General features: G+C 58.0%; 1 protein-coding gene across 1 annotated transcript in view; it reads left to right on the top strand.

Moving 5' to 3' along the window:
- Nucleotides 1-10,800, top strand: part of FOXP4 (forkhead box P4) — a gene marked incomplete at its 3' end in the record, with an annotated part of 49,904 nt that extends 39,104 nt beyond the window's left edge. The window contains exons 7-17 of the mRNA XM_080633113.1: nt 225-429; nt 663-767; nt 3,086-3,173; nt 4,997-5,080; nt 5,522-5,723; nt 5,827-5,903; nt 6,092-6,193; nt 9,870-9,991; nt 10,099-10,165; nt 10,279-10,445; nt 10,656-10,800. Coding sequence (XP_080489239.1) covers nt 225-429; nt 663-767; nt 3,086-3,173; nt 4,997-5,080; nt 5,522-5,723; nt 5,827-5,903; nt 6,092-6,193; nt 9,870-9,991; nt 10,099-10,165; nt 10,279-10,445; nt 10,656-10,800 — 1,364 coding nt within the window. The remainder of the gene's footprint in view (nt 1-224; nt 430-662; nt 768-3,085; nt 3,174-4,996; nt 5,081-5,521; nt 5,724-5,826; nt 5,904-6,091; nt 6,194-9,869; nt 9,992-10,098; nt 10,166-10,278; nt 10,446-10,655) is intronic.
- Nucleotides 10,801-12,293: the final 1,493 nt, after the last annotated feature.

The following is a 12,293-nucleotide window of genomic DNA, read 5'->3' as shown; positions in this document are numbered from 1 at the left end:
TTGCATTGAGGTATGGGAACTGAGGTCTCCTCCCCTTTGGGGATGCTCTGCTGGACTCTGGGTGCTGCGGGCGACTTGTTTTGGGCATCGCGATGGGGCCGCATGTGCCTGGCCTTGGGTGATGATTTCCTGGTGCTGGTTCCCAAGCCAGCCCGGTGCCTGGGTGCCAGCGGGTGCTGGTGCTCCTCCCCGCTGACAGTGGGTGCTTTCTCCCCATGCCATAGCTGTGTGCCCCTCGGACCTCCAGCAGCTCTGGAAGGAGGTCACAGCCGCCCAGCCCGTCGAGGACAGCATCAAGCAAGAAGGTCTCGACCTCACCACCAACACCTCCAACTCTACCTCGTTTTCGGCCGCCAAGGTCTCGCCTCCCATTTCCCATCACCCTCTGCCCAATGGACAGAGCACCATGCACACGCCGAGAAGGGACAGGTAGAGCCGGGGCTGGCACTTTGTGGTTTTACCCCAGGAGAGGTGGAAGGGGCTGGGATCCATTACCTGTGGGGCTGGCAGCAGGGTTGGGAGGCTTCAGCCCACCTCATCAGTGTTTTCCTGCACTGATGCGCCCACAGAGGACAGGGAGACATCAGTGTGGGGTCTCCTGAGGGCTGGCCCCATGCCTGGGAACGCTGTGGCATCTGATGGTCCCTTTCCCTCTTCTGCAGCTCTTCCCATGAAGAGACCCCTGGCTCCCACCCGCTCTATGGCCACGGAGAGTGCAAGTGGCCTGGCTGCGAAACCCTCTGTGAGGACCTGGGGCAGTTTGTCAAGTAAGTGCTCTGCTTTTTGAGGGGGTTCTTCCCAGAGGAGGGGGCAGCCCCGCTCTCAGGCCAGGATACATGGGGCTGGTGGAAGGGAGACAGGTCCAGACACCCCAAAGTCTGTCTGTTGCTGGAGAGGCCGATGCCACAGGAAGGAAGCCCACCAGGGATTGCTGCTAGAGGAGAAGAGCCCCAGTGCAACGGGCAGGAGCAGGCAGGAGTTTGCAGCTCCCTCCTGGGGGGCAAGAGGAGGGAGGAAGCAGATGGCAGCGCGGCAGCCGCTGACACTGCTCGTGGGCTCCGGCGCTGACTGATTAACTCCGCTGTCGAGGAGCCCTCTGCCAGCGTCAGGGTCAAACAAATTGTTTTCACGCTTCGTCAGAGGTTTACTTAATTAGTTCATTTGCAATTAGATCTCTTTGTAGCCGGGATTTTTAGCAAAGACATCAGAAGGAACTGACGGGCTTGCTTCCTCCTTCCCCCCCCCCCTTCTCTCTGGCTGGCTGCTCAGTGGCCAAGATGCACCAGTGTGTGCTTCGCTCTGCATCGGTAAGGTTTTGGGTTGTTATAAGCTGATTCTGTCTGCTGCCACGCAGAGCTGGCTCCAATGGGACCGTTCCCTGGCCTCCTCATTCCCAGGGAAGGAGCTGGGCAGAGACTTTGCACAGGGGGATGAGGAGGAGTGAAAGCAGACGGGGGGAGCGTTGCTTGGTGGCGATGGAGTGAGTGAATGAGTCAGGCTCCTGTGTCTTCCTTCCTTCCTCTGACTCATGGGGTGAACCTAGATAAGGCATCTCCTCCCGCCTCTCCAAACATGTTTACATGGCACAGGGCAGATGAGCAAGCTCCAGTTTGGAAGCTGAGGTTGGCAGGGGATTGCCAGGGCTGGATGATGGTGCCAGCAGAGCCTTGCTGTGAGCCCTGTGTCCCCTAAGCACACCTAGAGCCCCAGGGGGAAGCTTCCCAAGGGGCAGCATCCTTGGCAGCACTAGTGCAGCGTGTCTGTCCAATGTGAGTGCATGCTGAGCTGTGGGACAGACAGATGGAAAACTCCCAGCTCCCAAAGGTTGAGCCCAGCTGCAGTGTGAACCTTGCTTTGAGTCCAGGCACTGGCTTTGAGCCTGTTCTGAGCATCCCCTCCACGGAGTAGCTCAGAAACCTCAGCGCTGGGGTAGAGAGGGGCAGCACATCCTTTGAGCAGTGATGAGAGTCGGTGGGACGCGTCTCCCTTGTTGCTGCTCAGTACAGCTTAGGTTCTCCATAGCTTCTTCCCTGGAGAAGCAGCCGTGCCCTCGGTCTGTTTGAGCAGCAGTGCAGGGCTGACACTGCTGGGGTTTGCTCACACACAGTCCCAGTTACCTGACCTGTTTTTGCAAGTTGGGGCTGGATGTCTCACAAACAGCCGGGTGAGACTCCTGCGTCTTCCACATCCGGATCCTCCTGAGGCGCCTTCTCCTGCGATGCCTCAGCAGAAATAGCTCAGTTTTGGCGCTGGAGAGCATTGGCCCTGGGACACCTTTGTGTTTCCCAGCAGTGGGTCCCAGGTACAGTTTGCCCTTGCACCCAGCATCCCCCCTCTGACCTGTCCCACTTCTCTCAGTGAGGACCTGCTGGGTTTGCACCCACCCCAGCAAGGACATGGCCCAGCCATGCGATGTTGTCAGGACTGGATGCGTTCCTAGGCTGCCAATGTGCTGGGTCTGGGGGCTGAGGGCTCCCACAAGGATGTCCCTGGCTCTGTAGCAAGCAGTGCCCCTGTCCCTGTCACCACTCCCAGGGTCCCTTCCCCTCCCCAAGAAGGAAGGAGGGTGGCAAGGCCCGAAGGTCCTTGTGCTTTATAAAGTGCCTTATAAACATAAGGCACGAAAGTGGTAGGATGAGGAGCACCCTGGAAATGTCACTTTCTGCCTTCAGGGCTTTCCTTAGAGGGTGTAAGTAAACTTCCATAATGCCGCCTTTGTTCTGGGAACCTGCTCCTCAGGTCCTCTGGGCTGCCTCCTGCCAGCCACCTTCTCAAGGGCTTCCCATCAACCATGACTGCTCTTGAGCACCACGGGGCTTCCCCAGGGCTGGTTGTCCACAGCCAGCCTCCAGCCCGGGGTTGGGGAGGAGGCACAGCCCGTTTTGGTTGGCCGTTGTGCCTCAGTTTCCTTTCTGCTCTTCACACTTCAGGCAGTGGTGCCGGAGCATCCCGGGCAGCACCTTGTAGTGTGCCTGGCATGGCTGGTACAGGCAGTTCAGAGCAGGGCTGATCCCAAGTGTGGTCCCAGCGAGGGGGCTGCATGTTGGGCACATCCAGGCATCGACGCCCGCGTTCTCCTCCCCAGACACCTCAATACAGAACACGCACTTGATGACCGAAGCACGGCCCAGTGTCGAGTCCAGATGCAAGTGGTACAGCAGCTGGAAATACAGGTGAGTGCTGCCCAGCCCCTAAGGACACGGGTTTAAACAGCATCTCCTTTCCATACCATGTCGTGGCTCCTCTCTGTGGGATGGGGTTAGTGAGGTTGGAGACAGTAGCGGGATAACCAGCCACCCTGGGGCTCATTAAAGCATCCTTCCTGAATCGTACTGGATCTGGGCCACATCCTGGTGGAGATCAAGACTGGGGAACCTCAAACTGGTTCCCCCTGTGATACCAGCCCCCCTGCATGATTATGATGGGGCTAGAAGAAGGGACAAGCCATCCTTCTTGCCCAAAGTGTCCTGGGGAGTACAATGAGATGCCATTCCAGACACCTGGAACACGTGCTGCTCGGGTGTGCGCGTCCACAGGCAGGACATGACTGTGCTCCAGCCCAGCAAGAGCCATAGGACTGCGTGGCTCTTTGGAAATCAGGCCACTTATTTTGGTCTTTGGAGCCCAACTTCAGGGGGCTATTTATGGAAAGCTGGTTCTTTAAATAGCATGTCCAGCTCCCTGATGTGTTGTGTGGAATCTGGTTAATAGGAAAGGGGAGAAATGGGAGGAGATGGAGGGGTTTCGTCTTGGGACCTGAAAGCAGGGTATGGCAGGGTCTCTGCTAGAGGGTTGCTCACCGGGACCCCCACGGCATTACAGTGTCTGGAGGCCTGGATGTCTGGCCAGGGGCTGGCGGAAGCTCAAAGCACTTTGTGCCCATCACTGTATGTCATGGTGGGTGCAATGGTGGGGCATACTGGCCCCAGGGAGCAACAGGCCATGATGTGTGCAGGCCTTGGGAGCCTCTGCCTGGCGTTACAATAACAGGGGCTGCGGAAGGGGACACGCAGCAAACCCCTCCCAGGCGGGAGGGCTGCGAAGCTGGGCGAAGCCGCGTGATCGCATCCTGCTCTCCAGCCCTCGCTAAAGCGAGAGGTTGAAAGCAATTACTGGGGCTTAAAGAGGGGAGGGAAGGGGAGGGCGGGGGGAGCTGAAGAGCGAGCAGAAAGCTGTGTGTGCACAGAGGAGAACCTGCCACCGGAGCTACCAATTATAAAGTTTTCAGCATGGAGCTCCCGCTGTGCCGGCGGAGAGCGTCTGCATCACGAGGGGAGACCTGTCAGCTCTAATGAGCACCACGACAGCACGAAAGCGTCTGAGCTGCTCCAAACTTGCAGCAAACTCTGCTCTGGCTCCTGCCTTTAACTCCTTCCTTGCCCGAGTCCCAGCCCCGAGAAGGGGGCTTGGCTGGTGGAGCTGGCAGCAGGTGGGGATGCGGAGCCCTGAGCTTGAGGGGTCTCGGTGGAAAGGGAAGATGACGGGAGGAGAGCGGGTGTCAGATCCCATCGCCTCCGCCGGGCTCAAAATCTCCCCTGGTGCCACAGTGAATATTTCACCCTTCTCCGCACTCCAGGGAGTAAACGGGGGGGGAGCGCGCAATTAGAGCGATGCTGTGCGTCCGGGTGGATGGATGGAGGGATGGGGGGACAGACAGGGACCTGCTGGTGAGTGGGAGACAGCAGGGACTGGAGGAAGGCAACGGGGATGGGGACATGGGCACAGGGAGGAGAGGGATGCAGTGGGACGGGGCCGTCACTAAAGCTGTGGTTGCACACACGAAGCTGAAGCAGGGTCCATGGGTGCTGCAGTCGTACCAGAGCCACAGCCTCACTGGAGCTCTTGGGAGGGCTCCGCATGGGGCAGGAGGTGACTCCTGGAGGGCTGATGGAGGGTGCTGGGGGCTCAGTGGGCAGCTCCATGCAGGCCATGGGTGCCTCTGCAGTGAGCACCAGCACTGCCTGAGCATCTCCCTTCTGCTTCTTGCTTCCTGCAGCTGGCAAAGGAGAGTGAGCGTCTCCAAGCAATGATGGCCCATCTTCACATGAGACCTTCAGAGCCAAAGCCTTTCAGCCAACCTGTAAGCCGGTGTCCCTCTCCTTGCCCTCTCCTTCCTCTTCCCTCGCCGCTGGCTGCTGTGCCCCCCCTGCCCTGTGCATGGTCACCTCAACCCTTTGTGGCCCCAATGGGCTCCCTGGGATGGGCATGCCCTGACCACCCTCAGCACACGTAGCCTGGTCCCTTGTGCAAGGCATCAAGCAGGAGTGAAACACAGCCCATGTCAGCGTGTTTTGTTGCTCAGGCAGCTAGGAACATGTAGTGGAGGCATCCCATCCCATGGGTGCATCTCATCTCACACTTACATCCCATCCTGTGGATGCATCCTCTTCCATGGTTGCCTCCCACCCGTGTTGAGCCCAGCAAGTCCCCCCCTGCAAGCCTTGTGGCCTGAGCTGCTCAGCCCTGCCACTGCCTTCCCCACACTGGTACCCAACCACCATCCTCCCTCCTGTCCATGCAGCTGAACCTGGTCTCCAGTGCCACCCTCTCCAAGAGCACTTCCGACACGTTCCCTGACGGCTTACCTCATCCCCCCACCTCCGCCACGGCACCCATCACCCCGCTGCGGCAGGGCCCCTCCGTCATCAGCTCTTCCACTTTACACAACGTGGGGCCCATCCGCAGGAGAAACTCGGAGAAGTTCTGCACCCCGATATCTTCAGGTGAGCTCTGGGATGCAGCCCAGCCCCCTCCATCACACGGTTCCCAGGTCCCAAAGTGGGTCCCTTCACCCCCTGCCCCCCCTGTTTCTTGTCCCCCCTCCAGAACTTGCACAGAATCATGAGTTTTACAAGAACGCAGATGTCCGGCCGCCCTTCACGTACGCCTCGCTCATCCGGCAGGTGAGTGGCTCTGGGGCTCACTTTGCATCCCAAAACCTGCCTGCAGGAGCCTCGGGCAATGCTTTCCCCCTTTCTGGGGCCTGGAGAACCCCCATTGCCTGCTGAACCGTCATGCCTCACCATGGATGGGTGTTGAACCGCACCAGGGCGATGCGAGTGATGCTCTTTTTCCCCCTCTGGTTTTCCAGGCCATCCTGGAGACCCCCGACAGGCAGCTAACGTTGAACGAAATCTATAACTGGTTCACACGGATGTTTGCCTACTTCCGGAGGAACACGGCTACCTGGAAGGTGAGAGCAGCCCTGGGGCTCACGCCATCCCGCTGGGGCTGCAGGAGATGCTCCAGCTTATATGGGCACCGGTGGTAGCGGATCAGTTCATTGCCCAGTTGGTGATTTTGTGGGTAAATCCCACATTTTTCCCCTCTGAAATGCATCCCCCTTGTCTGGGGACACGTTGTCCATGCAGTAGGATATGGGAAAGTAGTGTAGAAATGCAGGTTGGAGTGCAGTCACCAACCTCAGCACCAGGAGAAGGGCAGAGAAAAGAGGGAGACACTGGAAATACCAACTCAGGTTGGTGATGATGCAAGCGGATGGTGGATGTGCCACAGCTGGGTGAGGGGCAGCTTGTGGCTGCAGGGGCTGCTCCTCCCTTGGGTATATAGAAATCAAGAACTGAGAAAACACAGCTCCGAGAGCAGGGGGTGGTGAGAAGGAGCAGTTATTGCCCTAACAGAGGAGATTTATTTGTTGTTTCCTGCTGCGTGTATTTACTGAGCCACGGCTGCTTCCTGCAAGAAGTGGCAGAGGGAAACCAACCCTTAATGAAATCAGAACGAGTGAGGTGCAAGCGAGATGGTGCCTTTTGAAAGGGTTAAGGAGGAATCGGTTCTTCTGGAGCCCCCGTGTGTCCGGAGCTGCCTGCAGCAGGGGTTTGCTTCTCACAGCAAACTTGAGTGAATACCGGTTGCTTTGGCTTCAAAGTGCTTTGGGTGGCCCCTGGTTTCAGCATGGCCCATCCTGAGCATCCCAAGGGTAGCGGTGGGAAGGAGCAAGGTGGTCAGAGGTGCTGGGGTCATTCTTGGTGCTGGCCGTGGCCCGGCATCAGTCTGGGGTCCCCCTCACGGCACTCGTGCAGCACTGCAGGCAGGCAGCGCATCCCTGGGCACATCCCTGGGCTGGCCTCAGCCTGTGGGGACAGCCCCAGGGTCGGGAGCTCATAGGGAGCACTGGGACAGGGAGCCTGGGGCAGCTCCAGTGTCTCCCCATGCAGTGCAGAGCAGGGACTGTCCATGGCAGCACTTTACCTGCTCCGTGCCTCAGTTTCCCCATCTGTGCAGTGAGATAATGGCAGCTGAAAATGCCTTTTTCCTGCCCTTTTACTGGCTGAAAGGAATAAATATTTTGGGGTTCTTTTTGCCTTTGGGGTTCCCCAAGGGCAGAATTGATGTCTTAGAGAAGGGCATCCCCAGCCCTTCTAGTTCCCTTGTTGTTACTCTTTATCTGTTCCATGACCAGAAGGGGATTAAATAGAGCTGCAGGGGGATGCTTCCCTTCACAGCCCTCAGTGTTCAAGGCCAGGCATCTTTTGAAGGAGGAGGAAAAAATACTGTATTTCCACTCTTTGGAGAACCACCATTCCTGCTGTGACTTCTCCTTGTCTCTATAGCTTGCCCTGGGATGGGGCAGGGTGCTGAGGACCCCATCCCCACCATGGGAGACCCCCAGCATGGCAAAGGGAGCAGGGCTGGGGATGCAGAGCAAACATCATTAGCAAAGACAGATGAGAAGCAAACAGAGCAGCCAGGTCTGGCACTGAACAAATACTCTGTCAAAATACAAAAGCCACGTTAGGATGAGGCAGGGGACCCGCTGCCGACACCGGGGGGAGGATTCCCATGTCCAGGATCTCACCCAGCATCTCTTCCATGTCTTGGGACCGGGTCCCTGCCTGACACCCAGCACCAGGAATGGGGCATCCCAGGCTCTGGCATGGCTCAATCACATCCTGCCCAGTGCCGGGATTGATTTTCTCTCCACTTTTGCCTTTGCAAGCACATACCCACCGATGCCCCCAAGCAGGGGATGTCACTGTGGGGACAGGGGGGGATGTGTGTGTCCATGTGCAGGAAAGGTTTCAGCTTTGCCACGCTTTTTGCCTTTAATCAAGGCTTTGTTTGGATGAGGAGTCCCCTGCGTGCACAGGAAGGAGGAAGGGGAGCATGGGCAGGATCCAGGAGGAATTCCTGTGTTTGCTCAGCAGGGGACAGGGGTTCAAGGGCAATGACAGGACCCAGCCCTTGTTGGGCTTCAGACCCCCAGGCATGGGATGCAGGGATAGAACTGGGGCCTGGGCTCATCTTCATTGAGAGAAGCCAGACCCTCCTCAATGGGTGATGCCAGTATGGGGTGTGGAGACCAGGGATGCCTCAGTCCCATGTCCCACATGGAGCGCATCCCTCTGGGTAATAGCACCAGGCTCTAAACACACTGAGCATCACCCAAGGAGCTGGGCTGGCCTGTTCCTGGTGTGACCCAGAGGTTTCCAGTTATCCCAAAAAATCCCATCAAACAGCACCGATGTGCCTGAATCTCCTTCCCCAGGAACGAGCCAGGGAGCTGCTTGAGGAGTTCCCCTTCAGGCTGGCTCTGCCAAATGGTGAGAGGAGCCAATGGTGCCAAATGAGGTGCCAAATGGCGAGAGGAGCCAGGAGCCTTCGCAGCCCTGCTCCTGTGCAACTGCTCCCACTGGGGCTGTTGTGGCGGCACCAGGCACCATGGCACAGCCAGGGACACCGGGGCAGCAGGCACAGGGCAGCGGCTGGAGGATGGATGGATGCATGGATGCGTGGATGCGTGGATGCGCGGATGGAGGACAAGGGAAGGAGCCCAGCTTTGTTTGATTTTGTCCTTAAATCAGAAAGGAGAAGGGGTGATGGTGCAATGTGATGAGTTTCTGGGAACTCCAACACTTCCCAGTGCTGGGGAGGGAGGGGGGTGTTCAGTCCTTGTGTCTCCTTTTGCCTTGTTGTGTTGGCCAGCTCCTTTGTTTATCCAGCCCCCGTTCGACCTTTTCAATTGCTGTTAATGTTTTAGCGGAACGAATTAGGCTCTCATCACGAATCAGGACTCGGAATAAAAAAAAAAGAAATAGAAAAAAAACCCCCCTCCGAGGCCAACTTCCTGAAATTGGGGTCATTCTCATTTGCAAGGCAGAGAATCCGAGAACCTTAATGCAAGGAAATTTATTCAAAGGCAGAGCCCCGGCGTGATTAGGCCCTTTGTAATTATAGCTCGGAGAGATTCCACTCCAGCCTCCTGCCTCCCTCATGGATTAGCAAGTGAGTCGGAAAAATACACAGGATTTAATTAGAGGCAAATTAAAATTGGTAATGAAATAGGGGCAGTAGCAAATGGCAGGGAGTTGGAAGGGGAAAAGGGAGCTGGTATCTCTCGGGGCTGCGCTGTCTGCCTACGTGTGCGTCTCTTTATTTTACATTTAGAAATGTAAAGATGGTCGATGTAAAGAAGGAAGGGAGGGAAAGGACCAAAAGGGAGGGTGGGGGGAAGAAAAAAGAAAGGAAAAGATTAACTGGCTTTGCTTAGCATCACTGAGTGAGCTGCGGCGGAGAGGGCGGCTCTGCCCCTGGGTCCTTGCTGGTGTCGCTTATCCCTTGTCCTACACTGTCTTCATCTTCCTCAGCATCTGGCCAAGGTCCATGAGGCAGGGCTGTGTCCCACATGTGGTCTGGGGGCTCGGCTCCCACCCTTCTTGCTGCTGGTGGGGTGAGCATTGGCCATGTCCCTGCATGGCTCTGCAGAGCGTTGGGCTGCAGACAGGACAGCCCAGGGACATGGGGAGCCGGAGGGGCTGGGTGAGGAGGAGGATGGTGATGAAGAGGAGGGGTCTGGGCAGCGGGATGAGGACTGTGCCGCTGAGCTCTCCTGCCTGCTCTGCCTGCAGAACGCCGTCCGCCACAACCTGAGCCTGCACAAGTGCTTTGTGCGTGTGGAGAATGTCAAGGGAGCCGTGTGGACCGTCGACGAGCACGAGTACCAAAAGCGAAGGCCACCAAAGATGACAGGGTGGGTCCTTTCCCATGGGACACGGCCCGGGAGCCACACTCACACCTTCCCCCCTCTGCCAACCCCTGGAGCTCATCCCTGCATCCTTCTGCTTTCTCTTTCTGCAGGAGTCCGACTTTAGTCAAGAACATGATTTCAGGACTCGGTTACGGAGCACTTAATGCAAGTTACCAGGTAAGGACCCAGTCCTGTCCCTGGCAGGGGTTCGGGGGGACTAAACCTTCACTCTGCAGCCCTGGGTGGCCTCGCAGCCTCCGTACCTGAGCCGATGCCACTCTCTGTCGCAGGCGGCGCTGGCAGAGAGCAGCTTCCCACTGCTGAACAGCCCCACCATGATCAACACGAGCTCCGCCAGCGGCATGCTGCACGTGGGCCACGATGACGTGAGCAGCACCGTGGAGCAGGTCAACAGCAACGGCAGCAACAGCCCGCGCCTGTCCCCGCAGCAGTACAGGTCAGCCCGGCCGGGGCCAGGGCATGGGGGATGCTGTTGATGGGTGCTACTGGGAGGGCTTGGAGCTAAGGGATGGTGGCAAATGGGGCACCGGGAGCTGCTTGTTGCCTCCTGTGGCTCTTGTGCCCCAGGGGAGGTGCGGGTTGGACCAAGGGGGACGCAGACGAAGGGGGATCAGCTCTCCGAGGCTGAAGGCTTCCCTCCCTGCAGCCATCCCGTGCACGTGAAGGAGGAACCAGCCGAGGCAGAGGACGACAGCAGACCCGTCTCGCTGATGGCCACCACCAACCAGAATGTGACGATTCCCGACGACAGGGACCTGGAGGAGGAGCTGCCGGTGGAAGACTTGTCCTAAGGACCCTTTCCTCCTCCTCACCGAGGGGCAAACCCTTCCCGCCATCCCGGCCGGAGACCAAGCGACGGCTCCCACCTCCCCAAGGTGACCTTCAGCGTTAACCTGTTTTTTAAAGGCACTTCCACAAAGCAAAAGGGTTTCCTTGGTGCAACGACCTGTTGCTGACGGCGCATCCCTCACGTTCCCCACTGCCCCGCGCTGCACCCCAGTGACTGACTGACCCCTGCCGCGGGGGACATCCCGCGATATGAGAAGCAAAAACCCAAGAGCTGGACTTTTTCTGCCCTCCTCCCTTGGTTAGTGAGTGGTGAACGAGGATGGTAGGTTGTTTCTGTCCGAAATGGTCCCTCCTTCCTTCCCTGTGCACGGTGGGCGCAGGGAAGGCAGCTCCGTCCCCTCTTCCCTGCGGTGCTCGAGCCTCCACCAGCGACTGCCCCGGCAAAAGAAGGTGATGGCAGGAACCTGCTTGTCATCTCTCCATCACCCAGTGGGGTTTGCACTAGGAGGGACTGTGGACCCTGCCCATGTGCTGCTTCCACCCAGCTTTGGGGGAAGAAACAGCAGAAACAGGAGGCAAGTCCTCTGCCATGGTCTGGATGTGGGGCTTGCACTGTTGTCTCACGGCTGGGCAAGGATGAGGACTGGCGCTTTAGTGGGACTGTGTCCCCTTGGCCTTGCCACCTCCAGCAGGTCCCTAAACCACTCAGCCCCTGGCCCACGACGGTGGGGAGCTGGTGGCACCAGCAATGGTGTCTGTCCCCAGCCAACCACCAGCGCTGGCAGTGAGGCCACGGCTCCTGCTTCCTTCTTGATGTCATCTGCAGCAGGTTACACCCCTCCCAGTGGCCCAGCTTTGGCTTCAGGGGAGGCTCCTGACCCCTGTGTGCCCGATCCCTGCTCCGAAGCCAGGGCAGGATCTCCAAGGCTGCAGCTCGGCCATCCTGCTGGTGGCAAAGCCAAATCAGTGAACCCCTGTGGTGGCCAAACCCTGGCCGTGGCTGCTGAGCTGAGCCTGCTGCCTCCGGGGCTCCCGCTTTCATCGTGTCCTTTCGTTATCCTTTTGTGTGCGTCCAGATGGGAAGATACCAAAAGATTTCTAGAGACAGAAGGTCCGTAGTTCAGGTGAACAGATGGTATTCATGCCAAAAAGAAAAGAAATATTAATAATAACGAGAACAACACAACCAAACACCCCTCTTCTCCCTGCTCTTTCTTTCGGTGGTGGTGATGCGGGTACCCAGCGCTGGGCTCCTCTTCTCCTCCTCCATGGCCGGGCTGGCACTGGCTGTACTGGTACGCAGCGGGGTCTGCTGTGATGGACATGGAGCTCTCCCAAAGCAAACCGGAGCACTGCTCCATGCTCCCAGTACCTTGGGTTGACTGTGCTGGGGTCCTGGCAGCAGCAGCACCCTGGGAGCTGTGGTTTGGATTGAAAATGCCACCCGCAGCTTTGGTTCAGGGGGTATTTGTTTGTCCCCGTGCATCACCCCTGT

This window comes from Psittacula echo (assembly GCF_963264785.1).
Source record: "Psittacula echo genome assembly, chromosome: 22".
Lineage (NCBI taxonomy): Eukaryota > Metazoa > Chordata > Aves > Psittaciformes > Psittacidae > Psittacula > Psittacula echo.
This window is presented reverse-complemented; position numbering and strand designations above follow the sequence as displayed.